The 27,460-nt window shown below is 38.0% G+C and overlaps 7 protein-coding genes across 7 annotated transcripts; 5 read left to right on the top strand and 2 right to left on the bottom strand.

Moving 5' to 3' along the window:
• The first annotated feature begins 661 nt into the window (after positions 1-661).
• On the top strand, positions 662-1,597 carry LOC124478042 (olfactory receptor 52Z1-like). Its single transcript, XM_047036150.1, has one exon. It carries the CDS (start codon positions 662-664, stop codon positions 1,595-1,597), a length of 936 nt encoding a protein of 311 aa, XP_046892106.1.
• Positions 1,598-5,432: 3,835 nt separating this feature from the next.
• On the top strand, positions 5,433-6,152 carry LOC124478040 (olfactory receptor 4A5-like). Its single transcript, XM_047036147.1, has 2 exons — positions 5,433-5,612; positions 5,997-6,152. The coding sequence occupies exons 1-2, from the start codon at positions 5,433-5,435 to the stop codon at positions 6,150-6,152; spliced, it is 336 nt and encodes a 111-aa protein (XP_046892103.1).
• Positions 6,153-9,057: 2,905 nt separating this feature from the next.
• LOC124477994 (putative gustatory receptor clone PTE03) lies at positions 9,058-9,993 on the bottom strand. Its single transcript, XM_047036077.1, has one exon. It carries the CDS (start codon positions 9,991-9,993, stop codon positions 9,058-9,060), a length of 936 nt encoding a protein of 311 aa, XP_046892033.1.
• Positions 9,994-15,368: 5,375 nt separating this feature from the next.
• LOC124477993 (olfactory receptor 51I1-like) lies at positions 15,369-16,304 on the top strand. Its single transcript, XM_047036076.1, has 2 exons — positions 15,369-15,489; positions 16,111-16,304. The coding sequence occupies exons 1-2, from the start codon at positions 15,369-15,371 to the stop codon at positions 16,302-16,304; spliced, it is 315 nt and encodes a 104-aa protein (XP_046892032.1).
• Positions 16,305-18,771: 2,467 nt separating this feature from the next.
• On the top strand, positions 18,772-19,707 carry LOC124478098 (olfactory receptor 52B2-like). Its single transcript, XM_047036233.1, has one exon. It carries the CDS (start codon positions 18,772-18,774, stop codon positions 19,705-19,707), a length of 936 nt encoding a protein of 311 aa, XP_046892189.1.
• A 2,797-nt stretch (positions 19,708-22,504) lies between these two features.
• On the top strand, positions 22,505-23,440 carry LOC124478102 (olfactory receptor 52B2-like). The gene has a single exon (XM_047036238.1). The coding sequence runs from the start codon at positions 22,505-22,507 to the stop codon at positions 23,438-23,440; it is 936 nt and encodes a 311-aa protein (XP_046892194.1).
• A 1,839-nt stretch (positions 23,441-25,279) lies between these two features.
• LOC124477990 (olfactory receptor 146-like) lies at positions 25,280-26,245 on the bottom strand. The gene has a single exon (XM_047036075.1). The coding sequence runs from the start codon at positions 26,243-26,245 to the stop codon at positions 25,280-25,282; it is 966 nt and encodes a 321-aa protein (XP_046892031.1).
• Between the last annotated feature and the right edge of the window lie 1,215 nt (positions 26,246-27,460).

The following is a 27,460-nucleotide window of genomic DNA, read 5'->3' as shown; positions in this document are numbered from 1 at the left end:
CAAGGCTGGAATTTCCAAGCTGAATTTTCCTCTTTCCTACCTACACGCATTTTAAGGGCACAGCACCAAACATGAATAAAAACATATCTTACTGTGGCAAACTGATGATTTGTTTTACTACAAGTTCATTGACAATTGAAATTCTAATTTTCATAGATTGTTTACTGGTCCTCAACCAGCCACCCAATAACATGGAAAACATATTGACAACATCCTTATGTCCATGTGTCGCTTTCAGAAACACTGGAATCCAGCTTGAGGTGGTCAGTAAATTACATGAGATATTTCTCGCTACTTCTGCTCTGCAACACACCATCCAAATCCAACTATTGGTCAGTGCACTGCCAATTGCACATTGTGACTCCTCTACTATTGGTTCACAGCTCAGCTCCAGTCTAGCAGGGTGACTGTTGTCATGGTGGGGCCAGTGTGGTGGTTATTAATTATTGCTAGTGCATTAAACATGATGACCTCCCCCTGAATAATCTAATTATTATTAGCCAATCCCTTCCTCCAAAACTAATGAATCTTCAAATGTCTTATGTAACCACATACAAGTGTTATATTATAACATCTCTACATCCTCAACGCAGGTGTAACAGTGAGTTGCAACTTTGCAATGGGAAACAATACAATAGATGTACTTAACTCAGTTTTCACCATGGGTGCAATGGATTTGAGCAATAATGGCAAGTTAATACTTATATTCATAGGCTCTGTTTTGTATACTTTTTCAGTGTTGTGTAATCTAGCTTTGCTTTTGGTCATAGCTGTTAACAAAAGTCTACATGAACCTATGTACATGTTGCTTTGCCATTTAATAATCAACGACTTGATAGGCATCAGTGCCATGATTCCCAAGGTGTTGTCCGAAATAATGTCTGAATTCAGATATACCAGTTTCTTAGCTTGCCTTGGTCAAGCATTCTGCCTTCACATATACGGAGGGGCCACACTCTTTATATTGTCTGTAATGGCTTTAGATCGATATGTAGCTATCTGCTATCCTTTAAGATACCACACTATTTTGACAAAGGACATTGTTGGAAACCTAATTGCTTGTGTTTGGTTGGCTGACTTTACACTAATAACTGTCTTGTTAGGACTTATGTTGCGGTTTCCGTTCTGTAGAACTATTTTAGTGAATGTCTACTGTGACAATGTTACCCTCTTACAAGCAACGTGTGCAACCGATACAAGCGTGAACAATATCTACGGCTTATTCATCTCTGGAGTGTACCATGGTATTGGTTTGTTGTGTGTTGTATATTCCTACTCATGGATCATCTACACTTGCTTTAAAAACAAAGACCCAGGGGCTAAATTAAAGGCTATAAACACGTGTGGCACTCATTTGCTTGTTTTTCTCATTTATGAAATCACAGGGATGTTTACTATCTTAGTGTATAGGTTTCAAGGTAGTCCGCGCCTGCTTCAGCAGTTGATGGGGATGCTATTTGCAGTGGTTTCTCCGAGCCTCAATCCACTGATATATGGGATTAAAAGTAAAGAGATTAAAGTAAAACTGAAACAACTCTTCTTTCAGTTACCTGGGACAGGTGGCCTGAAAGTTCAAGTAAACACTGTCTCAATGTAACCTTGACTTCTATTTGACATAACATGTTAGTAAATGATAAAACCATTTATATAGAGATGTTCCCATACATTGTACAACTGTAAACATTTAAAAAATCCAAAATGTAGTCCAACGATACTCAAGGACTTAGATGAAGTATGTGCTCCTAAAGCATACAGCAGTTACAAATGTGACATTAAAGTTATGAAGTGCTTAATTGTGATCTTAAATATTATTTTTTATGTTGCTTGTAATGTATAACATAGACTAGCCTTCTCATGTGCTTTGTTGTTATTATGGTATAACTACAATGGATACTATTAAAATTGTTTTTGTTAATTACTCAAACAGATTCAGACTTTTCTTCCACATTATAGTTGTGTTTACACACAGGAATTGTATAGCCTAGGTGTGTCCCATTCAAAGTCCAAGGCTGGAATTTCCAAGCAGAACTTTCTTCTTTCCTAAGCTACCTATAAGCGTTTTAGGTGCATATCACCAAACATGACTTAGTAGAACATAGTGAGGCAAACTGATGTTTTTTTTGTGCTTGTCTTTGGCAGGCACAACCTTTGTTCTCTCACATAGCCTATATTATTATGTGGTTTGTTCAGGCCTTTGGCGAGCACAACCATTGTTCTCTCTCATATATTTATTAATTGTATTTATTATTTTCCCACCCCCCCCAAAGAACTTAAGTATTTACACTACATAGACGTTTGACCGTTTAGGCAGAGCCTGTTTAAGGAGAGCCTTGCCACTCCCTATTAGGCTGCAGTTCCACCAGAGTTCCACTGGAGGTGATCGCGAGCGAGTGCATGTTGAATGGGAGCTCTGGTTGTATAGACCAATTATCACCCTATGTCAGACAACTGTCAAGCAGGCTCAACTGCGCATGTCGGTTCCAAAAGACAAACTTCTTCCTGGTCGATCAGGTCATCATATATCACTGGCCACTGGATTGCAGGGATTGATATTAACTTTTTGAGGCTCTTGGCCTTTGGACAAATACATTTACGTTTCACTTGTCTATGCACAAAAGTCACTTGACCCTGATACCCTTAAATAGCCTGACCAAGTGACCGGGCAAAACTAGCCTGGCTAACGTTAGTACCTCAGGCAATTGACGAATGAAACAGGCTCGGTTAAAGAAATCCGAGATGCTGGCTATCTTCATCAGGCTCGTATCTACATTAGGCAGTCCTCCCTGACGTTGCTGGTGTAGAATGGAATGAAATACAACATTGTGCACACTGCCAGAGAGCGAGTCTGACTGAGGCTAGCGTCAAAACAGTCTAACGGGGACACAGTCTCACTCAGATTGCCAGTGTTAGACAAATAACAAAAATAATCGGACCAGCTGGCTAAAAGCAGAATTCCCATATCTCTTGAAAGCTGCCCTGCTCGACTTTTTAGATGTTGAATTGACTGTAAAACTGTAAAATTATTAACTTTGACATGACGTGAAGACATGGCTTCCGCCCGACTATGCGGTCTACCGGGCGATATTCTCACTCAATGTCAAGACTTTCGTGACCCAAATCAAAATTCTGATGCGACAAATCAATGGGTAATCGTTTTCTCTTTTAAAGGCTGTCCTCCTCGACCTTTTGGGTCTTTTTAAATCTAACTATTTGTATTATCCGTGTGGTCCTTTTGCCATTTAAAATGCTATCCTTTCCCGGTTTTCTGCAACCACATTGCGCGCGCATCCCGAATGTTTACAAACAAATAATTGTTCTATTAGTCCTTCACTAACCAATCAGCATTCATTAGCAGAATGCTAGGGTGTTATGGGGAACAATGACTCACCCTGTAAGAAATCAAAAGGACATAATGCAAAACTACAATCAAATCGGAGATTTCTCAATGACAATCAGACGAAAGAGACCAATTTAGCCGTTTAGCTCCTTAGACTCCCATTCAACATGCACTCGCTCGCGATCACCCCCAGTGGGACTCTGGTGGAACTACAGCCAAATCCGGTACAATGGAGCTTAATAGGGAATGGCAAGACTCTCCAAGCTCTGTTATCTGTATGGTTCTCTGGTGAATATTAGACATTCTCTGGCTGTAGTTTCAGGACAGCAGTTTCAGGACCCTCGTTTGAACTGACAGCGCCACATAGCGAATTGGAAGACGAAACATACTATTGAGTATGTGTCACTAGATTGCAACAAGATAGGCTATTTGAATGGTTTGAAAGACACAAGGAACAAGGACAACTTGGGAATTTGATTATTAAGATATGGATATATTTAAAACATACACTAGACCTACAATAATAAACAATAACAGTTGCAGTATGGGACATGCACAGGAATTTTGAAGGGCAGTTGCTCTGGCCTGAAAAAAGGGCACCAACCCCCCCCCCCAAAAAAAAAGAAGAAACAAAATAGCCTGCCTAGCCGCAATGTCCCTTCCTCATTTCATGATGACTACTAGAACAAGAAAAACTTTTTTCTTTTTCTTTACTTTTTTCTTACAGGCAGCTCAGGGGGGCCACAGGGGGGGCCAGGGACATTTTTACAGGGGCCCTGGCCCCTGTGGGCCCCCGTATAGAACCAGTCCTGGCTGGCAGCTGTGCTTCGTTTTGTTCCTAGATTCAGACTTAGCCCCGGCCCCCGGTAAATTGTAGAGCTAACTAGACTTCTGCTGTGTGGGAATCGCAGGAGCTAACCAGTCGAAGGGCAAACAAAAAAATACAGGGCGTTGATATACACAGCCTGGAAACATACCCATCTGCAACCGACGGAGTCGGTGTAGACGGTTATGCCCAGAGATTACAAGTAACTTCGATTTTGAGTGGCTTTCCATTGTGCTGTTTCTACTACTGTGGGAGGTCAAAAAAACTTGACTTCTAAATTGTTAGGAAAGCAGTAGGCCTACAGCAAACACAACCACTGTACTGAGCCTCCCGTTGAGGCCTCACACCTCGTGTGTAATCTGAGCAGTGACTTCAAACTAACTCACAGGAGGATTGTCAACACGTTGTGACATTAGAAACAACATATATTGGTGTTGGTAGGCAAGATGATTTAGGGAATGTTTACGAATCCTTATGTCCATGTGCCGCTTTCAGAAGCACTGGAATCTAGCTTGAGGTGGTCAGTGAATTACATGAGATGTTTCTCGCTACGTCTGCTCAGCAACACACCATCCAAACCCAACTATTGGTCAGTGCACTGCCAATTGCACATTGTGACTCCTCTACTATTGGTTCACAGCTCAGCTAGAGTCTAGCAGGTTGACTGTTGTCCTGGTGGGGCTAGTGTGGTGGTTATTAGTTATTATTACTAGTGCATTAAACATGATGACCTCCCCTCCCCCTAATTATTATCATCCAATCCTTTCCTTCAAAACTAATGCATCTTCACATGTCTTATATAACCACATACAAGTGTTATATTATAACCATTCTTGGGACATTTTCACAGATATCCACAGGTATCCTCAGATATTTGATGAAGTAAGGCAATGTGCATGTCTTGGTTGGTTGACTTAAACAGTCTCTCACTAAAGTCTGGTATTATAACTAATCAGGAAGACATTTCAACATCCTCACTGCAGGTGTGTAACAGTGAGTTGCAACTTTGCAATGGGAAACAATACAATGGATGTACTTAACTCAGTTTTCACCATGGGTGCAATGGAGTTGAGCAATAATGGCAAGTTAGGGTTTGTATTCATAGGTTCTGTTTTGTATACTTTTTCAGTGTTGTGTAATCTAGCTTTGCTTTTGGTCATAGCTGTTAACAAAAGTCTACATGAACCTATGTACATGTTGCTTTGCAATTTAATAATCAACGACTTGATAGGCATCAGTGCCATGATTCCCAAGGTGTTGTCCGAAATAATGTCTGAATTCAGATATAACAGTTTCTTAGCTTGCCTTGGTCAAGCATTCTGCCTTCACATATACGGAGGGGCCACACTCTTTATATTGTCTGTAATGGCTTTAGATCGATATGTAGCTATCTGCTATCCTTTAAGATACCACACTATTTTGACAAAGGGCCTTGTTGGAAACCTAATTGTTTGTGTTTGGTTGGTTGACATTATACTAATAACTGTGTTGTTAGGACTTATGTTGAGGTTTCCGTTCTGTAAAACTGTTTTAGTGAATGTCTACTGTGACAATGTTACCCTCTTACAAGCAACGTGTGCAACCGATACAAGTGTGAACAATATCTACGGCTTATTAATCACTGGAGTGTACCAGGGTATTGGTTTGTTTTCTGTTCTATATTCCTACTCATGGATCATCTACACTTGCTTTAAAAACAAAGACCCAGGGGCTAAGTTAAAGGCTATAAACACGTGTGGCACTCATTTGCTTGTTTTTCTCATTTATGAAATCACAGGGATATTTATTGTCTTAGTGTATAGGTTTCAAGGTAGTCCACGCCTGCTTCAGCAGATGATGGGGATGCTATTTGCAGTGGTTTCTCCGAGCCTCAATCCACTGATATATGGGATTAAAAGTAAAGAAATTAAAGTGAAACTGAAACAACTCTTCTTTCAGTTACCTGGGACAGGTGGCCTGAAAGTTCAAGTAAACACTGTCTCAATGTAACCTTGACTTCTATTTGACATAACATGTTAGTAAATGATAAAAACCTTCATATAAAGATGTTCCCATACATTGTACAACTGTAAACTTTTAAATTGTCCTACATTTTTGTTAGTCCAACAATACTTAATGATTCAGATGAAGTATGTGCTACTAAAGCATACAGCAGTTTCAAATGTGACATCAAAGTTGTAATGTGCTTAATTGTTATCTTAAATATTATCTTTAGTGTTGCTTGTTATGTATAATATAGGCTACTCATATGTGCCTCATTGTTATTATGGTGTAACTACAATGGATACTATTAAAATGGTTTTTGTTAATTACTCCAACAGATTCACAGTTTTCTACCTCAGACCATTTAAGGACAGTGATTGATTGCCTGTGACTTGATCAGAATCATAATTGTGTTTAATCGCCAAGTAAGTGGTCACAAACAAGGCATTTACTATGGTGGGTAGGGGAATACAGTCAACATTTTTACATAATGAACCAAATAAAAATGTAGAAAATTGATTAACTGACATTTCGGTAGTTGCAAAGCACAGCTACTCTGCAGACTACAGACAACGTATAATGACGACTAACCTTCGTATGTCGAATCACAAACAACAAGATAAAGTATGAATCTAACCAAACCAAAGACTTGTAAAGCCAGTCTGACTGCAAAGCTACTACATTACAGTCTTCAGGACTTTCCACTATTTTCAGCTAGTCAAAGTCAAAACAAACACAACTCACAAATATGCATTACATACAATTTAAAAATTATAATATCATATAATAACAAAAGTTTATAAAATAAATTGTAATGCTCACAATTTAACATGTGCTATGCCTTTGTGATCATCAGAACAACTTATTGCATATTCACTGAAATTGACATATAAGTTGTAACACAGGTGTGCCACTTAGTGGCGCTGCAGGGTAACTAATAAAGTGTTGCAGGAAGGACATCTTTTTGTGGGCAACCCAGAAGTTGGCATCGCCCTTGTCAAAGAGTAGGCCCAGTAGGCCCTATGAGTAGGCCTTTGCCCCCCTTCTATCGACAAAAAGCCTATGGGATACAGTCTATGTATTTTTCCAATGGAATTTGGATTATCGCTGAAAATAATCTATGTGGAAAACATTTTGTTCTGCAAAATAACAGAAAACATAAGCTTTATGGGTTTTTAAGCATAAATGTAATTGCCAGAAGTTAAAAGCTAGGCTAACTTCAAACTACACCATGGCCGCATGTCTTCAACGTCCCCACCACTGAGTTTTCAACTTCAGATTTTGCGCACTTACTTCTTAAATAGGCTACAACATCTTAAAGACAGGGTAGGCAATGTTGTTGTTGAGAAGCCATTTTTGTAATATTTGCCGAAAGTACTGTCACGTCTTGATATCAACCAATACATTGAAAGGTTTGATGGTAATAAGAAATCCTTCCAACATCTGTGGGTGTCGCAATACCGTAATAAACACGACCAATCATTAAGGTGTACCCTGACTATTGATTGAATGGGCTACCTGTCTGTCTACCTACCTACCTGCGTGCACTCTGCCCCTCTACTTACTGTAGTTTTGTGAGAGTGGCTTTGAAGGGAGGAGGTGGGATATTTTGGTTTGAATTGTGTCAAAAAGAAGCTAAAATAGCTAGCTTCACACAACTTGCCTACCCTGCCTTTAAGCTTGTGTTAACCACAGATCCTTTTTTAGACATATTATTAGTGCACCGTGCCCGTGATGAAGTCGACTATTAAGATATCGGTGACACACAAACACAGATTCCTGGAGTTACAAATATAGCAGTGCTCATGATGTTTGTGCCTGTGATTGTGCTTGTGATTTTCATGTTTTCGTGCTCGCTTGCAGTTACCCCTAATAACCCCACTACAAAAAAACATGCAGAACAGATGCTCTCCTGCCCCGGTCCTGGCCAGGACACGGGTGGGCTCTTGGCCCCGGGCGCCATTGATATGCCCACCTTTTGTTTTCTTTTGTATAGCCTACTATTGGAAGGACAATTTCTTTAAATAAAGTATGGAAGATTTGTATGCCACTCTGTTGTGTTGTAATTGGTAGGTCTATTTATATTCTGAATTAAACTTTTAACACAGGAATGTAAGACACCGTAACGAGTAATTCCACTTTAATTAGTAATTAAAGTACATATAGGTAATGGAGACGAATAGTAAATTAATGCCAAAATGTTCAAATGTGACTGTTGTACCTCATACCACCCCTGCATAAATCTGCCCCATTTGGACCAACCTAGTCAAAAACATCTGGACACGCCACTGACTGAGCCTTGCAGTGAAACCTTTTTTCATCAAACGTTAAATGTTTATAGCTTTCCATGTGTACATAAAGGTAAGGCATCAAGATAAAGCACAAGCACATTCATCTCTATAATCCTTTTTATTTTTTACAAAAAGGTTTATAAGGAACTTTAAATTAAATTGTATCAATTTACAGGATGAGTTTAAAGCAACATACAAATAGTGTAATAAGGTAAATACAGCAGAAAATCAAGGATCAGAAGTGCACTGTTCTAACAGTATTTCTGTATTAACTCAGTTTTTTTACCTGCCACAGTGCAACAATAATATTGTTACAGTATAGTACTTCATTCTGATGATTGGGCAGTGTAACAGTAAAACAACCCACTATGGACATAAACACTGTACTATGACAGCTGCACTCAATTGTACATATAAGTATGAATAAACAGTTAACCAAAGACGTTGTATGGATACTGACAGTGTAGACATGAATGAGGATTGTGTATTAATTTATTTTACCATTACTTTGAATGTACAGTTTCATATAGTATGTTACACTATAAACATTCATTAAATTCATTATGATTGATATTAAAACCTGGTTTCAAGGGATATTACATTCGTGGCTGTCATGGTCATCATGAGAAAGCATTTCTTTTAAAAAGTAACCTAAAACTCTGTCGAATTTCTTTTGTTTTCAGACCATATATTAGAGGATTTACTAAGGGAGGAAACACCATAACTGACACTCCAAAAGCCCTTCTGAGGAAAGGGGACACGCTCTCAAACCGATGAGCTGTCAGAGCAAAGCATGAGTTACACTCCAAGAACAAAAACACCACCAGGTGTGTGCCACAGGTTTGAATGGCCTTACTCTTGGCATCAGATTGCTTATTCATAACACAGGTGAGCAGGATCTGCAAGTATGTGAATCCAACAACAAAGGCTGAAAGGCCTTGGTAGAAGGCTATAAGAGCCAAACCGTAGTAATTGTTCAAACGTGTGTCCTCACAGATTAACTTGAGTAAAGAGGGGTTATTACAGTACATGTCCACTATAGTCGTTCTGCAGATTTCAAAACGTAAGAGCAAACCCAACAGCATCATCATCAGAAATATGTTGAGGACCCAAATCATGATGATTAGTCGAATCAAGTGAGTCGGCGTCATAATGGAGTTATACCTTAGTGGACGGCAAATGGCAACATACCTGTCATATGCCATGGCAGTCAAAATAAGTAAGGAACCTCCTCCGTACATGTGTGTAAGAAGAGCCTGTATGTAACATGCAGTATAGGAGATGGACCTGTTCTGGGTCAAGATGCTCAGCAGCATTTGAGGAAAGAAAGCAGTGGTGCCCATCATGTCATTAACAGTCATGTTGAAGAGTAGAATAAACATGGGGTTATGCAATCTCCTGTTCAGGCCAATTGCTGTTAAAACCATTAAATTACAAAACACTATGATAACATAAGTAAGGGTCCCAAAAACGAATGCTGGATAAATGGAAAAAGTAGTTAAAGCAAGAGGCTCCATTATCAGCATGACTGTAATATCAGAAACATTTGTTACCATAACCATATTGTATGGTTGTTGCTTTTGTAGTTGCTGATAATGGGTTCCAACTGCAACAGAAAGGACAATTGATATTACAACTTACTATTAATATTTTATGATAGGTATTCTATGATGACTACTTAGTTACATGGCTATTAAAATATACATGATATAAAGTAGTACCACTGTAGATGCTAACCAGCTGAACTTATCCCCTACCTCTTCTTGTTCTGCAGCTCAGAGTGCCTTGTTTGGTGATAGCCCTGCTCTATTTATTAGCTTGTAAAAGTCTGGAATAGTTCATGACAGGTCCATATAGGACTCAGTTTTTCCATCTTTTAGACTTAGAGGCAGTTGTGACTCATATAAACATGCATGAATACTCAAGATAATGTATTTGAATCACAAATTAAGTAAATCAATTGAATAACAATCAAGTTAACAGTTTTTTTTGAAAATATTTTAACCTTTTTTCACATACACAGTGAAAGGAGAGAAGAGGAGTGGGGAGATGAGAACAGAGAAGCCTATAACAGAGTAAAGCAGAGCAAAGTACAATAGAGTACCCCAAAGTATAGTAGAGCCCTCATCAGGTACTCATCAACGATGAAAACGTTTTTTTGGAATTTTCTTTTGAAACCTTTCAAAACTTTTTTTTCTGAACCTTTATTAGAAAAACGTTTTTCAACCTTTCCCCAAAAAATCCTAACACTTTTATTTTAATGTTTTCAACCTTTTAAAAGTTTCTTCAAAAACCTTTGTTGAAAAAGAAGAAAGTAGCAGATTGTCGCTAGTCACTAGATTTTTTGGTCGCTAGGGAAGGTGAAGAGTCGCTAAAGCAACAGTATCTGCAAGCTTGTGTTCAGCCATAGGCGATCAACCTCTAACAACCTATGAGCCTTGGTCTTCATGTAGGCTACCACAAACAACGACTGCGCAGTGGAGCAATTGATATGAAAAAGTAAAGGGAGGATGAAGTAGGCCTAGTAGAGGATGAAATGGATGATTACATCGAGAAATTTATAGGCCAAGAAAAGCTCAGTCCTTGGTCAATATAACATTAAACCATAATAACACAACATTTACGATACAAAAGTAACACGTCATTATAAAACTAAAATTAGGCTACATGTAGGTGCTTTGCAGCATTTACCTAGCTAAGTTACAAAACCATTTTCCCACAGCAACATAAACCCACAGTGCAACAGCATCAACAGTTTTTGTTGTTGCTGTTTTTGCAGAAGGTTTGTTTGCTTCAGGCCTCTGTTTGTGTAATGATGTGTGATCGGGGAAAATGTAGTCAGTTCTTGTGTGCTGCAATTACATAGTTCATTTTCTTATTTTTTCTGCTTCTCTATGTTCTTGACAGTGCCCCGACGAAATGCACCCAATTCTGTTTTTTTTTTTCCAATTAACCACTCAACAAAGAGTCACTGGGTATTATTATGTGAAATCAATGTGCAAGTAATTGCCAATGGTACAGCAGTTCACTAATAAGTCAAGACAGCCAACAAGTGTCTACCTCACTCACTCACCATCATTAGCATCTTCACTACCCCCTTCACTAGTATCTGTAGTATACTTTCTGGTATTTGTTCTTGGGTGGGGTCTGGTCAGATGGCTGAGCAGTATTAATGTATTTACTGCTGCTGCTGTTTCTTGCCATATACATATTTCATACATAGCCTATATTCATAAATGTCATACATATTTCAGATTAAACGGCTAACGTTAGTACCTCAGGCAATTGACGAATGAAACAGGCTTGGTTAAAGAAATCCGAGATGCTGGCTATCTTCGTAGAATGGAGAATGTGTCTCTGTAGAATGGAATGAAATACAACATTGTGCACACTGCCAGTGAGCGAGTCTGACTGAGGCTAGCGTCAAAACAGTCTAACGGGGACGCAGTCTCACTCAGATTGCCAGTGTTGAACAAATCACAAAAATAATCGGACCAGCTGCCTAAAAGCAGAATTCCCATATCTCTTGAAAGCTGCCCTGCTCGACTTTTTAGATGTTGAATTGACTGTAAAACTGTAAAATTATGAACTTTGTGACATGACGTGAAGACATGGCTTCCGCCCGACTATGCGGTTTACCGGGCGATATTCTTACTCAATTGTCAAGACTTTCGTGACCCAAATCAAAATTCTGATGCGACAGATCAATGGGTAATCGTTTTCTCTTTTAAAGGCTGTCCTCCTTGACCTTTTTGGTCTTTTTAAATCTAACTATTTGTATTATCCGTGTGGTCCTTTTGCCATTTAAAATGCTATCCTTTCCCGGTTTTCTGCAACCACATTGCGCGCGCATCCCGAATGTTTACAAACAAGTAATTGGTTTATTAGTCCTTCACTAACCAATCAGCATTCATTAGCAGAATGCTAGGGTGTTATGGGGAACAATGACTCACCCTGTAAGAAATCAAAAGGACAAACGTACTCGTTCATTCAACTTTCGACCTATAATCCATGTTGAACATGCAAAAAGTACAATCAAATCAGAGATTTCTCAAAGACAATCAGACGAAAGAGACCAATTTAGCCGTTTAGCTCCTTAGACTCCCATTCAACATGCACTCGCTCGCGATCACCCCCAGTGGGACTCTGGTGGAACTGCAGCCAAATCCGGTACAATGGAGCTTGATAGGGAGTTGCAAGGCTCTCCTTAAACAGGCTCTGTTATCTGTATGGTTCTCTGGTGAATATTAGACATTCTCTGGCTGCAGTTTCGGAACAGCAGTTTCAGGACCCTCGTTTTATCTGACAGCGCCACCTAGCGAATTGAAAGACGAAACATACTATTGAGTATGTGTCACTAGATTGCAACAAGATAGGCTATTTGAATGGTTTGAAAGACACAAGGAACAAGGACAACTTGGAAATTTGATTATTCAGATATGGATATATTTTAAACATACAGTAGACCTACAATAATAAACAATAACAATTGCAGTATCAAGTGTATGGTAGCTACTGGTAGTTCTCTCTCCATTTACTTTTATCTACAGGCTTGTGTGGAATTGTCAGTTACACTGACATTATGAGAATAATGAATATAAAAACGATTTGCACATTCTGACAACAGAGCATTGATGCTGTATACAGTGAGATGTTCATTTAATGACAGGTGAATTTTACATGTGGAACAGTAAAATTTAATGTAATCTCATGTATTCCCAGTTACAAGTTAATGATTGGAAAAACTGCATCTTATGAAGAAAATGTCAAAAACTAACGAAGAGATGGTGTAGGCCTATTAAGGGTAGAAGAATAAAGGCTAATCTTGAAAAAGATTTAATGGAACACCAGTTACAGGAGGATGCATGGTCACGGGTGATGTTAATAGTAGGAATAATAACCTATATGAATAATAATTGTTGAATTTGCTGAATTTCTATTTTGACCAAGAGATGGTGTACTTAGGGCAGAAGAAAGGCTGATCTTGTAAGGCTATCAACCCGCCCCCGCCTCTCATATGGTAAAATATGCAGTTACTGGAGTCTCAACTTGATGGCTCTCACACCTCAATGTGTAACTTATGTAGCATTGCTAGTCATGTTGATAAGTAAGGGTCAAGATTGTGGTGGGATTGTGTTGTTCTTGGGTATAAAATGAATTGTGAAGCATTGTTCTGTGGATTCTTGATCTCCTGAGACCTTCTCATCAGCTCTGGCTTGTCCTACTCCTCTGGTATTGGCATTATTTGGTTAATGTTAATACACTGTTCAGTTTCCCATCTTCCTTAGGGGCCATAGGGGAATTCGTTTTAGTTGTTTGGCCAATATTGACCCCCTACAATCTTGAAATAGATATGTGGGAGGGGATAGGTAGAAACGCAGAGTTTGGCATGGAAAACCTGCTAGCGGTTAGTTACACGGAGTAAGTTACCATGGAAACTTACCAAAAGGCTTCGTTACCTCTCTTCCTGGAACAGAAAACCTTGGAGTAAGCCTCTTTTCAGGGTTAAACAACTCAAAGTCCCCATTTTAGACATTCTCTAGCTCTCCTTAAACAGGCTCTGCTACGTTCACTACTGCAGGAAAATATTGATTATCTTGTTCCGGTCCATGGTTATCCAATTCGCTAGGTGGCTCTGTCAGAAAAAAACGAGGGTCATAGAACTGCGGTCCTGAAACTGCATCTCTCCGGCTCTGCAGGTACATGCTACTCGAGCCCTCTACTCAGCATTAGGAAAGTTGAGGCTACTTGGTTGCCCTTCGTTCTTTGGGTGAGCAGTCTCACGAGCCCTCTTACCTGGCGTAATGGAGCCGACCTATGGATCTAAATAATTATTTAGCACTAGCGTTGCTCTCTCCATAGTACAGCTGGCAGCTGTGCTTCGTTTTGTTCCTAGATTCAAACCTAGCCCCGGCCCCCGGTAAATTGTAGAGCCAACTAGACTTCTGCTGTGTGGGAATCTTAGGAGCTAACCAGTCGAAGGGCAAACGAAAAAATACAGGGCGTTGATATACACAGCCTGGAAACATACCCATCTGCAACCGACGGAGTCGGTGTAGACGGTTATGCCCAGAGATTACAAGTAACTTCGATTTTGAGTGGCTTTCCATTGTGCTGTTTCTACTACTGTGGGAGGTCAAAAAAACGTGACTTCTAAATTGTTAGGAAAGCAGTAGGCCTACAGCAAACACAACCACTGTACTGAGCCTCCCGTTGAGGCCTCACACCTAGTGTGTAATCTGAGCAGTGACTTCAAACTAACTCACAGGAGGATTGTCAACACATTATGACATTAGAAACAACATATATTGGTGTTGGTAGGCAAGATGATTTAGGGAATGTTTACGAATCCTTATGTCCATGTGCCGCTTTCAGAAGCACTGGAATCTAGCTTGAGTTGGTCAGTGAATTACATGAGATGTTTCTCGCTACGTCTGCTCAGCAACACACCATCCAAACCCAACTATTGGTCAGTGCACTGCCAATTGCACATTGTGACTCCTACTATTGGTTCACAGCTCAGCTCCAGTCTAGCAGGGTGACTGTTGTCATGGTGGGGCCAGTGTGGTGGTTATTAGTTATTATTACTAGTGCATTAAACATGATGACCTCCCCTCCCCCTAATTATTATCATCCAATCCTTTCCTTCAAAACTAATGCATCTTCACATGTCTTATATAACCACATACAAGTGTTATATTATAACCATTCTTGGGACATTTTCACAGATATCCACAGGTATCCTCAGATATTTGATGAAGTAAGGCAATGTGCATGTCTTGGTTGGTTGACTTAAACAGTCTCTCACTAAAGTCTGGTATTATAACTAATCAGGAAGACATTTCAACATCCTCAGTGCAGGTGTGTAACAGTGAGTTGCAACTTTGCAATGGGAAACAATACAATGGATGTACTTAACTCAGTTTTCACCATGGGTGCAATGGAGTTGAGCAATAATGGCAAGTTAGGGTTTGTATTCATAGGTTCTGTTTTGTATACTTTTTCAGTGTTGTGTAATCTAGCTTTGCTTTTGGTCATAGCTGTTAACAAAAGTCTACATGAACCTATGTACATGTTGCTTTGCCATTTAATAATCAACGACTTGATAGGCATCAGTGCCATGATTCCCAAGGTGTTGTCCGAAATAATGTCTGAATTCAGATATACCAGTTTCTTAGCTTGCCTTGGTCAAGCATTCTGCATTCACATATACGGAGGGGCCACACTCTTTATATTGTCTGTAATGGCTTTAGATCGATATGTAGCTATCTGCTATCCTTTAAGATACCACACTATTTTGACAAAGGGCCTTGTTGGAAACCTAATTGTTTGTGTTTGGTTGGTTGACATTATACTAATAACTGTGTTGTTAGGACTTATGTTGAGGTTTCCGTTCTGTAAAACTGTTTTAGTGAATGTCTACTGTGACAATGTTACCCTCTTACAAGCAACGTGTGCAACCGATACAAGCGTGAACAATATCTACGGCTTATTCATCACTGGAGTGTACCATGGTATTGGTTTGTTTTCTGTTCTATATTCCTACTCATGGATCATCTACACTTGCTTTAAAAACAAAGACCCAGGGGCTAAGTTAAAGGCTATAAACACATGTGGCACTCATTTGCTTGTTTTTCTCATTTATGAAATCACAGGGATATTTATTGTCTTAGTGTATAGGTTTCAAGGTAGTCCACGCCTGCTTCAGCAGATGATGGGGATGCTATTTGCAGTGGTTTCTCCGAGCCTCAATCCACTGATATATGGGATTAAAAGTAAAGAGATTAAAGTAAAACTGAAACAACTCTTCTTTCAGTTACCTGGTACAGGTGGCCTGAAAGTTCAAGTAAACACTGTCTCAATGTAACCTTGACTTCTATTTGACATAACATGTTAGTAAATGATAAAAACCTTCATATAAAGATGTTCCCATACATTGTACAACTGTAAACTTTTAAATTGTCTTACATTTTTGGCAGTCCAACAATACTTAATGATTCAGATGAAGTATGTGCTCCTAAAGCATACAGCAGTTTCAAATGTGACATCAAAGTTGTAATGTGCTTAATTGTTATCTTAAATATTATCTTTAGTGTTGCTTGTTATGTATAATATAGGCTACTCATATGTGCCTCATTGTTATTATGGTGTAACTACAATGGATACTATTAAAATGGTTTTTGTTAATTACTCCAACAGATTCACAGTTTTCTACCTCAGACCATTTAAGGACAGTGATTGATTGCCTGTGAAAATCATAATTGTGTTTAATCGCCAAGTAAGTGGTCACAAACAAGGCATTTACTATGGTGGGTAGGGGAATACAGTGAACATTTTTACACAATGAACCAAATAAAAATGTAGAAAATTGATTAACTGACATTTCGGTAGTTGCAAAGCACAGCTACTCTGCAGACTACAGACAACGTATAATGACGACTAACCTTCGTATGTCGAATCACAAACAACAAGATAAAGTATGAATCTAACCAAACCAAAGACTTGTAAAGCCAGTCTGACTGCAAAGCTACTACATTACAGTCTTCAGGACTTTCCACTATTTTCAGCTAGTCAAAGTCAAAACAAACACAACTCACAAATATGCATTACATACAATTTAAAAATTATAATATCATATAATAACAAAAGTTTATAAAATAAATTGTAATGCTCACAATTTAACATGTGCTATGCCTTTGTGATCATCAGAACAACTTATTGCATATTCACTGAAATTGACATATAAGTTCTTGTGTGCTGCAATTACAAAGTAAATGTGTTGTGCACCTTAGGGCCACCGTAGTTAATGGACATACAGTCAGGGCAGTTGCTAGGAATTCTGGGCCCCCTGAAAGAATATTGGTGTGGGCCCCCGACTTTTCATCGCCAAAGATACATTTTACACCACTTTTTTTCTTAGACTAGCCTATATGTATTATAATTTTTTCTTAATTTTTCTGCTTCTCTATGTTCTTGACAGTGCCCCGACGAAATGCACCCAATTCTGTTTTGTTTTTTTCAATTAACCACTCAACAAAGAGTCACTGGGTATTATTATGTAAAATCAATGTGCAAGTAATTGCCAATGGTACAGCAGTTCACTAATAAGTCAAGACAGCCAACAAGTGTCTACCTCACTCACTCACCATCATTAGCATCTTCACTACCCCCTTCACTAGTATCTGTAGTATACTTTCTGGTATTTGTTCTTGGGTGGGGTCTGGTCAGATGGCTGAGCAGTATTAATGTATTTACTGCTGCTGCTGTTTCTTGCCATATACATATTTCATACATAGCCTATATTCATAAATGTCATACATATTTCAGATTAAACATGTTTTTGGTTTGACTCTAATTACTGTAATATTTGACTTAAATGTTTTGATGTGTTTAAAAATGTTTGAATTGAATTGTGTAAGGCAGATTTTCTGTGTACATGTGCAACCTGAGTCTCTGCAAGGTCAAGAGGTCCTGCAGCGAGGCCCTCTCTGAGCAGAATATAGCACAAAGACCAGACAGTTAGGAGAAAGTAAGGCAAAACATGTACAAACTGGGACTCATGTAATTAACTTCACCTGCTGAATGTTCTAGTGTATCAGTGCACTGAGCACTGAAGACCCGTTAAGGAAGTAATTCTGTGCATTCTATATCTGTACAGTCCAACTCATGTATTTAAGCATGGCTGAGAGACAGAGTTTTCACTCATGCAATCAGTTTGTCTTGAACTGATTGTTTGTTCCGGGCGCTCGACTAATAAACCAAAGTGAAACTCCTTTCCTTTGTCGTGACTCCTTCCGGCCTGCCTCATCCAGAAAATCCATCTTATCATATTGTCTTGGCAAAAACCTTAAAACAACTGCAAGTGTTCTTTTTATTTTTTTGTGCGATTCTCTTGAGAAAATGACGCAAAGGGTTATTTTAGGAATCTACAGATTACCTATGCATCATCTCAGAAGACTTCATAGGGATGAAAATGATGCATGGCTATGGATACCATTCAATATATAAAGTCACAAGTCATAAAATTGCGTTTGTTTCTTGTCAAACCTTAGTGTTTCTGTGTCACCCAAACTGTTCTTGATTGCTGTTGCCTAGTGTGTCATTGAAAATGAATGGTTATGGATAACAATTTGTGCTGCAGTGGAGAGACTAGGCATAAACTGAACCAGTTTTATGCTGTGTGGAAACAGATGTAAGTAAAAGGATGAAATAAGGAATATTTGAATATTTCAATATATTGGATGTTTTTTGAATAAGTGTAATTTTGGTTATTCTTTTGTATGTTTGATTAGCGTAACCACACTTCTGAAGAAGACAAGCCTGATTCCAAGACAATGGAAGAACCTGCAAATGTGTCGTCTATTTTAACACTTCAAGGCTACAACCTCCCTCCTGACGCTGTCATCCCTGCTTTTCTTTTCGCATCCCTGGGTTATATGATCATCCTGTTCTGCAACCTTCTTCTTATAATCACCATCATCAGAAATAAGAGCCTCCACCAGCCCATGTATCTTTTGTTGCTCAACTTGCCCATCAACGATCTCATCGGCACCACTGCACTGTTTCCACAGATGATCAAACAGATTTTATTAGACGTCAAGACGTTACCACACTCCTCATGTGTCACTCAAGCATTCTTCCTTCATGTGTATGGAACAGGTACCGTTTTGATTTTATCTGCTATGGCATATGACAGATACATTGCCATATGTTGTCCATTGAAGTACAATGTTATTATGACTAACAGCCACTTGATGAAAGTCATAACAGTGATGTGGCTGACTAACCTTACTCTAATTAGTGTTCTTTTCTACCTGTTGCTTCGTTTGCCCCGTTGTAGATCTCTCATGGCACACACCTATTGTGACAACCCCTCATTGCTGACACTGGTCTGTGCAGATACAAGCATCAATAACATATACGGTTTATTCACTACGGCTCTGACACAGGTGATAGCAAATGGGACAGTTCTGTACACATATCTTCAGATCCTTGTTGCATGTTTCAGAAACAAGGGATCTGATACGAAAAACAAAGCTTTACAGACTTGTGCCACTCATCTAATTGTTTTTCTTCTTCTTGAATGTCTGGGTCTTTTCACAATTATTTCCTCCAGAATAAAGAACATTCCCCCGGACCTAAGGAGACTTATAGGGGTCTCAACATTAATGTTTCCTCCAACAGTTAATCCTATCATATATGGTCTAAAAACTAAAGAGATCAGAGAAAAGGTGATACACATGTTCAAGAGCAAAATATTTCCCTCCTAGGGATGTATTGTTTCACAAGTACAGAACCAACAGCATCTATCATACAGCCGTTACTCAGTCAAATTGTCTGTTTCTTCTTTCCTCTCAGGTTAAAAATGGAATGTATTCGACACAGAGCAGAATTCTAGTGTGTTGGTCATCCGAGTAGAAACTATTTACAGTATTGGAGTGATAGCTTATCCTAGAGGAGTAATATTGAATTGGTGGACTGCGGTCCATGTCCGTACCCAGGATAGGGTCAATACGGACCGAATAGCATCAAAATGTAATATCACAAACAAATCAACTTCAGTAATATTACACGATAGACAGGCTCTCTCTCTCTGTCTGTCGTCCTTTTCTGCTGTAATAACATGTTAAAATGATAATTTTTTTTGTCTTATCTACCACTACTTACAATAATAACTTTACGGAAATGCTTTATTATTACTACACAATTAATATACAGAAATGTACATTTTCATAATGCATAATAATTCAGCATTTCATATAATTTAGTAGATGCTTTAATTGTAATTCACAATTTGTGTTTTTACTTATGTATGGAAAGTATGCCTGGAAATTGTTTTACTATGGGTCTAAGGTTAAACAGATTGATTATAAAAACATTCTACCAATTAGTAAAGAGCTTGGTTGTAAGAATTTATCTGAAATTCTTTATCAGTTGTTTCAAGTATATTCTGTAATTGCTACCTAAACCTGATAGATTGGAATGATGGACTTTCTTCAATTATCTATTCCCCTGTCAATGGATTAAATTGTGTTTTCTTGATTACCTGCCCTGACTCAAGTAATGTGCAGAGTCCCTATTACTGAATCATATAGAAACATTGGTGCTATTAAGGCAACAGCTCCAACAGTTTATTATAATGTAAGCCATAATTGCTTAAAAAATCAAGGATCAGAACTGCATCATATTCATTCTAAATTGAATGCATTTGCCCATCCTCGCTTTTCATGAATACATGTAGTTTTTGTGTACATATTTTGTATAAATATTCAATATAACACATTTGTTTTTGATACAAGTATATTGTACAATTATAACATTATATTTTGTTATTGTATTGTATATGCTGACTATTTCATGTAATAAATTAAGTGTATTGTACAACAATACATTCGCCATAAAATTAAAATATTTTAACAAACTGGGGAAGAGATCACCCTCTCACAATTATTATAAAGCTATTTTATTGTCTTTCTTTAGCAGAGTAACAAGCACAGCTCTATATCCTTAGTTTTTATTCAATTTATGATTGGGTCGAGTACAGGAAGTAGGATACAAATCTACATACAACTTAATTTTCGCGTATTTTGAGATAAAGTCTGTGAGTGATATGCTGCTACTGTAAATATGGAAATAGTTTCAAAAAATGTAAATGCGATGAGCTGAGACATACACGTGTTCACAGCCTTGCTTATGTTGTCTGAATGTCGATTCATACTGCACACATGTTAGCTAAAAAGCTGAATATGATATAATGCTGTCACAGCAATACCAAAAATGTTGTTAGCAGTCAGATCATCACCACAAGAGAGGAGAAGCAGATAAACGTTTCCACAAAAAAACTTTTTTTTTTACAAAGAAAGTAGCAGATTGTTGCAAGTCACTAGATTTTTTGGTCACTGTGAAAGGTGACAAGTCGCTAAAGCAACAATATATGCAAGATTGTGTTCAGCCATAGGTGATCAACCTCTAGCAACCTATGTGCCTTGGTCTACTGGCCCCTACTTCAGCCTCCCCATCCTTTTCCATAGCAATTGCGCCACTGTGCAGACGGTAGCTTTGGAAAGGAAGGGGAGGATGAAGTAGGCCTAGTAGAATATGAAATGAATGATTACATTGAGAAATAGGCCACGATAAGTTCAGTCCTTGGTCAATATAACATTAACCCATAACACAACATTTACGATATGAAAGTAACACATTATTACAAAAACAAAAATTTGGCTACATGTAGGTGCTACAACATTGCAGCATTTACCTATAGGCAAGTGACAACACAATTATTCCACAGCACAGATCCCAGAGTGCAACAGCATCAACAGTTTTTGTTGTGGCTGATTCTGCAAAAGGTTTGCTTCAGGCCTCTATTTGTGTAATGCTGTGTGATAGGGAAAAATGTTGTCAGTTTTTGTTTGCTGTGATTACATAGATGTGTTGTGCACCTTAGGGCCACCGTAGTTTATGGACATACAGTATTTATTTATTTACTGCTGCTATTGTTTCTTGACATAAACATATTTCATACATAGTCTATTTTCATACAGATTTCAGATTAAATGTTTTTGGTTTGACTCTAATTACTGTAATATTTCTCTTAAATATTGATTGTGTTTGAAAATGTTTGAAATGTATTGTCTTGACAAAAACCTCAAAACAACTGCACGTGTTTTTTTCTTCTTTTTGCGCGATTCTCTTGAGAAAATGACTCAATGGGTTATTTTAGGAATCTACAGATTACGTATGCACCATCTCAGAAGACTTCATGGGGATGTACATTTTGCATGGCTATGGAAACCATTCAGTATATAAACTTGCTGTTTCCTAGTGTGTCATTGAAAATGAATGGTCATGGATGACAATTGTTTGTGCTGCAGTGGAAAGACCAGGCATAAACTGAACCAGTTTTATGCTGTGCGGAAACAGATGTAAGTAATAGGATGAAATAAGGAATATTTGTCCATTTCAATGTATTGGATGTTTTTTGAATAATTGTAATTTTGGTAATTCTTTTGTATGTTTGATCAGTGTAACCACACTTCTGAAGAAGAGAAGCCTGATTCCAAGACAATGGAAGAACCTGCAAATGTGTCATATATTTTAACACTTCCAGGCTACAACCTCCCTCCTGATGCTGTCATCCCTGCTTTCCTTTTCGCATCCCTGGGTTATATGATCATCCTGTTCTGCAACCTTCTTCTTATAATCACCATCATCGGAAATAAGAGCCTCCACCAGCCCATGTATCTTTTGTTGCTTAACTTGCCCATCAACGATCTCATCGGCACCACTGCACTGTTTCCACAGATTATCAAACAGATTTTATTAGACGTCAAAACGTTACCACACTCAACTTGTGTCACTCAAGCATTCTTTGTTCATGTGTATGGAACTGGTGCTATTTTTATTTTAACTGCTATGGCATATGACAGATACATTGCCATATGTTGTCCATTGAAGTACAATGTCATTATGGCTAACAGCCACCTGATGAAAGTCATAACAGTGATGTGGCTGAGCAACTTTACTCTAATTAGTGTTCTCTTCTACCTGTTGCTTCGTTTACCCCGTTGTAGGTCTCTCATGGTAAACACCTATTGTGACAACCCCTCATTGCTGACACTGGTCTGTGCAGATACAAGCATCAATAACATCTACGGTTTATTCACTGTGGCTTTTACACAGGTGATAGCAAATGGGACAGTTCTGTACACATATCTTCAGATCCTTGTTGCATGTTTCAGAAACAAGGGATCTGATACGAAAAACAAAGCTTTACAGACTTGTGCCACTCATCTAATTGTTTTTCTTCTTCTTGAATGTCTGGGTCTTTTCACAATTATTTCCTACAGACTAAGACATATTCCCCTGGATCTAAGGAGACTTATAGGGGTCTCAACATTAATTTTTCCTCCAATACTGAATCCTATCATATATGGTCTAAAAACTAAAGAGATTAGAGAAAGGGTGATACACATGTTCAAGAGCAAAATATTTCCCTCCTAGGGATGTATTATTCCACCGCTAAAGAACCAACAGCATATATCATACAGCCGTTACTCAGTCAAATTGTCTGTTTCTTCTTTCCTCTCAGGTTAACAATGGAATGTATTCGACACACACCAGAATTCTAGTGTGCTGATCATCTGAGTAAAAACTATTTACAGTATTGTCCATGATCCATGTCCGTACCCAGCATAGGTTCAATACGAATCGAATAGCATCAAATTTAACTATAAAAAAACGTCACTAATATTTCAAACACGATAGACAAGACAGCATGGGTGTTGTTTCCCAAGTGCACAGCAGCCTCTCTGTCTGTAGCAGTGGTGAATAAACACCAGTCCAGAACCATGTTCTATCGCATGCAGTTGTGCAAATCTGTTTACAGAGAGCTGTGTCTCCTCCAATCACACAATATATTTGCCAACATCTTCGATAGCGAAATATGGTGTTGAGACTGGACCTTATTATATTGTATATAAAATATCCCTGCTTAAGATGAACTAAATACATACCCTTTTCTGCTGTGATATGTTAAAATGATATTTCTCTCCTAATCTACAACTACTTACAATAAGACATTTACAGAAATGCTATATCATTACTACACATTTAATATACAGTAGTGTAATACATTTTTATAATGCATACTAATCCTGCATTTTGTCTTATTTAGTAGATGCTTAAATTGTAATTCACAATTTGTATTTGTATTTATGTATCAAATTATGCCTGGAAATTGTTTTATTATGGATCTAAGGTTAAACAGATAGTTTATAAAAACATTCTACCAATTATTAAAGAGCTTAGTTTTAACCAAGGTTTGCTGAAATTCCTTGTCAGTCATTTAAATTATACTCTAAAATTGCTACATAAACCTGATAAATTGGAATGATGGACTTTCTTCAATTATCTATTCCCTGTCCATGGATTAAATGTTTTTGTGATTACCTGCCCTGGCTCACGGAATATGTCCATTCAGAGTCCCTATTACTGAATCATATAGAAATGTTGGTGCTACTAAGGCAACAACTCCAACAGTTTATTATAATGTAAGCTATAATTGCTTTAAAAATCAAGGATCAGAAGTGCATCAATCTATCAGTATTTTAGTGGTTAGAATCAAAAACAGTCTATACTCAACAAAAATTATTACTTTGTGAATAAACAGTTAACCATAGTATTTATTGAGAAAATATGAGAGATGGAACTACAACAGATGACATCATCAGGGCTTATGCTGAACTGGTGTTTAAGGATACTTTTTTAAAGACTGTTGGTTTAGTCTGCTGAGCGGTAAATACTTATACCAAATAATTATTTGGGTTGTAACCAGGGGCGTAGCCACGGGTACCTAATTTGTTCGAAGGCCTATCAAAAACGAAAATATCTCCCAAAAATTATGCACCGGGTGCACATCGCAAAGTAAAAAAGAAAAACTGCAAAGATGCCTATCCATATTTTCCTAACCTATAAATATTATTCTGGCTACACCCCTGGTTGTAAAAACATCAAGTGTTAACAAATCTAACGTCGACAAAAATTCTCAAATCCACCATTACAGTATAATCGATTCATTCTAAATTGAATGCATTTGCTCATCAAAGCTTTCATGAAAACGTCAAGGTTTTGTGTTGCATATGCTGAATATTCAAGATAATACATTTGTTCTGGATACAAGTATATTGTAAAACCATAACATTATATTTCGTTATTGTTTTGAATGTGCTGACTATTTCATGTAATAAAATCATTTAGATACAAATATATTGTACAACAATAAATTCGCCATAAATGAAAATATCTTTAATCACTGGGAAAGAAATCACCCTCTCACAATTATTATAGAGGTATTTTATTGTCTTTCTTTAGCAGAGTAACAAGCACACCTCTAATATCCTTTGTTTTTATTCCATATATGATTGGGTTGAGTACGGGAAGTAGGATCCAAATCAATATTCCACTTAATTTTCGAGCATTTGGAGATAAGGTCTGTGAACGATATGCTGCTACTGTAAATGTGGAAATAGTTTCAAATAATATAAATGTGATGAGTTGAGACATACACGTGTTCACAGCCTTGCTTATGGTGTCTGAATGTCGATTCATAATGCACACTGCAAAAATGTTAGCGTAAGAAAAAAACTGAATAATCAAGCTAAGGCCCTGATATAATACTGTCAGAGCAATACCAAAAATGTTGTTAAGAGTCAGATTATCGCCACAAGAGAGATTAAGCAGAGAAACGTTATCACAGTAGACATTTGGCATGGTGCTCCTGCACCTGTTGTCAGCTCTGGCCTGGAGGCCAAACAAAATAAATATAAGGGAAAAGTTAGCGCACCAAACTACTGTGATTAGAGCATACATTGCACAAGGTGTCATGAGTGAATGATATTGCAGTGGTCTACATATTGCTATGTATCTATCAACGGACATTGCAGCAAGAATGAAAAGAACAGCGCCTCCGTAAAGGTGCAGCAAAAAGGCCTGCAGGACACATGTGGGGTAGTATGCAAGGTTGGTCTGCGTAACAATGTCATGAAGCAACCTGGGTAGGAAGGCAGTGATTCCTATAATATCATTGAGTGGGAGACTAAAGAGGATGTAGAACATGGGTTTGTGTAGACTCTTCTGGGTGATGATAAGCACCAGAATAGTCAGGTTGCCAAAGAAAGAGAACATGTACACCAGCACACCCACAGCGAAGACCAGGTAGTTTACTGGTGAGGGGATGTCAAAGGATGCCATCGTCAGGATGTAAGTGAAGGTCTGGTTAGGGGGATCCACCTGTGATATCAAATCCATCGCTGAATGTCCGTCAGGGAAATATGTTTATACAAAATCAAATGCAGTATAACATTTATCACAATACACTATATGTAAGCACATTTTTACTGTCAGGGAAAAAATATAGACATTTGAATACAAAATTTAACCAAGCATTAGATTAAGAGATGAATCACTGTGCATTTAACATGCAGCCTGCTTGTTATCTAGATAGGAATTATGAGCTGTCTGTGTCTCTAATTGTTTGTGTAGGAAAGGTGTCTTACCTTTACTCTCAGTTTTTCACCTTGAAGAATAACTTATTTATTTCCTGTAAGCAATGCTGTTTAAATATGTAATGTCCATGTAACTACAATCCCTGAAGTCAGATGGCTGTAATATGTAGAACCAAGTACAGAGAATCCCCTATATGTAATGTCCATGTAACTACAATCCCTGAAGTCAGATAGCTGTAATATGTAGAACCAAGTACAGAGAATCCCCTATTTTCTTTTGATAGCCCCAATTTAAAGACATACTTTTTATGCTTTTCAACATGACGTGGATATGTTTAAAAGGTCAATTATATGATACTTAGGCGACACTTTCATATTACACGTTACAATGAACTTATCACTGTTGTCTTCTGAAATGATTTAATTAGATAAAGGACTAAACTAATATTTATTATTGGTTATCAAATAGTTTTCTGTCAGAATATTCCCACTCACTAGTAGTACTGTAACTAGTTACTAATTTAACACTATGAGACCTGTCTTCATGGAATGATGCCAAAAGGACACTTCCCTTCAGTTTTATGTTCGATCTTTCAGAGCAACATTGTTAGTATTGTCTCTCAGTAATAGTCTGAACTCTCATCGGCGGTGAAAATGGCATCTTTTATTCAGATACAGTCGTATTTTTAGAAGGAGGTAGAATACATGCGTAAGACACGTGACTCAATTATGTCAAGTCCCAAAACTCTATGACATTACTTATTTAGAAAAATATTCAACTGAAAGATCATTAGGGCTTTAAACAAAACACGTATGTCATATCACCTTAATTAACATGCTACAGAAGGTTAAAGAGACGTTCCACTGTTAAGCATTACAAATGGTTGACCACACCCTGCTTCCATTCAAAACACTCATGGGAGACTTCATTAATGATCCTACAAATGAACATCACATCATTGATGCGACTTTGATTATGGCGTTATCTTCTCTCAGTAAACTGGCATTGTCACTACTG

Source organism: Hypomesus transpacificus, chromosome 15, assembly GCF_021917145.1.
Source record: "Hypomesus transpacificus isolate Combined female chromosome 15, fHypTra1, whole genome shotgun sequence".
Taxonomy (NCBI): Eukaryota; Metazoa; Chordata; class Actinopteri; order Osmeriformes; family Osmeridae; genus Hypomesus; species Hypomesus transpacificus.
This window is presented reverse-complemented; position numbering and strand designations above follow the sequence as displayed.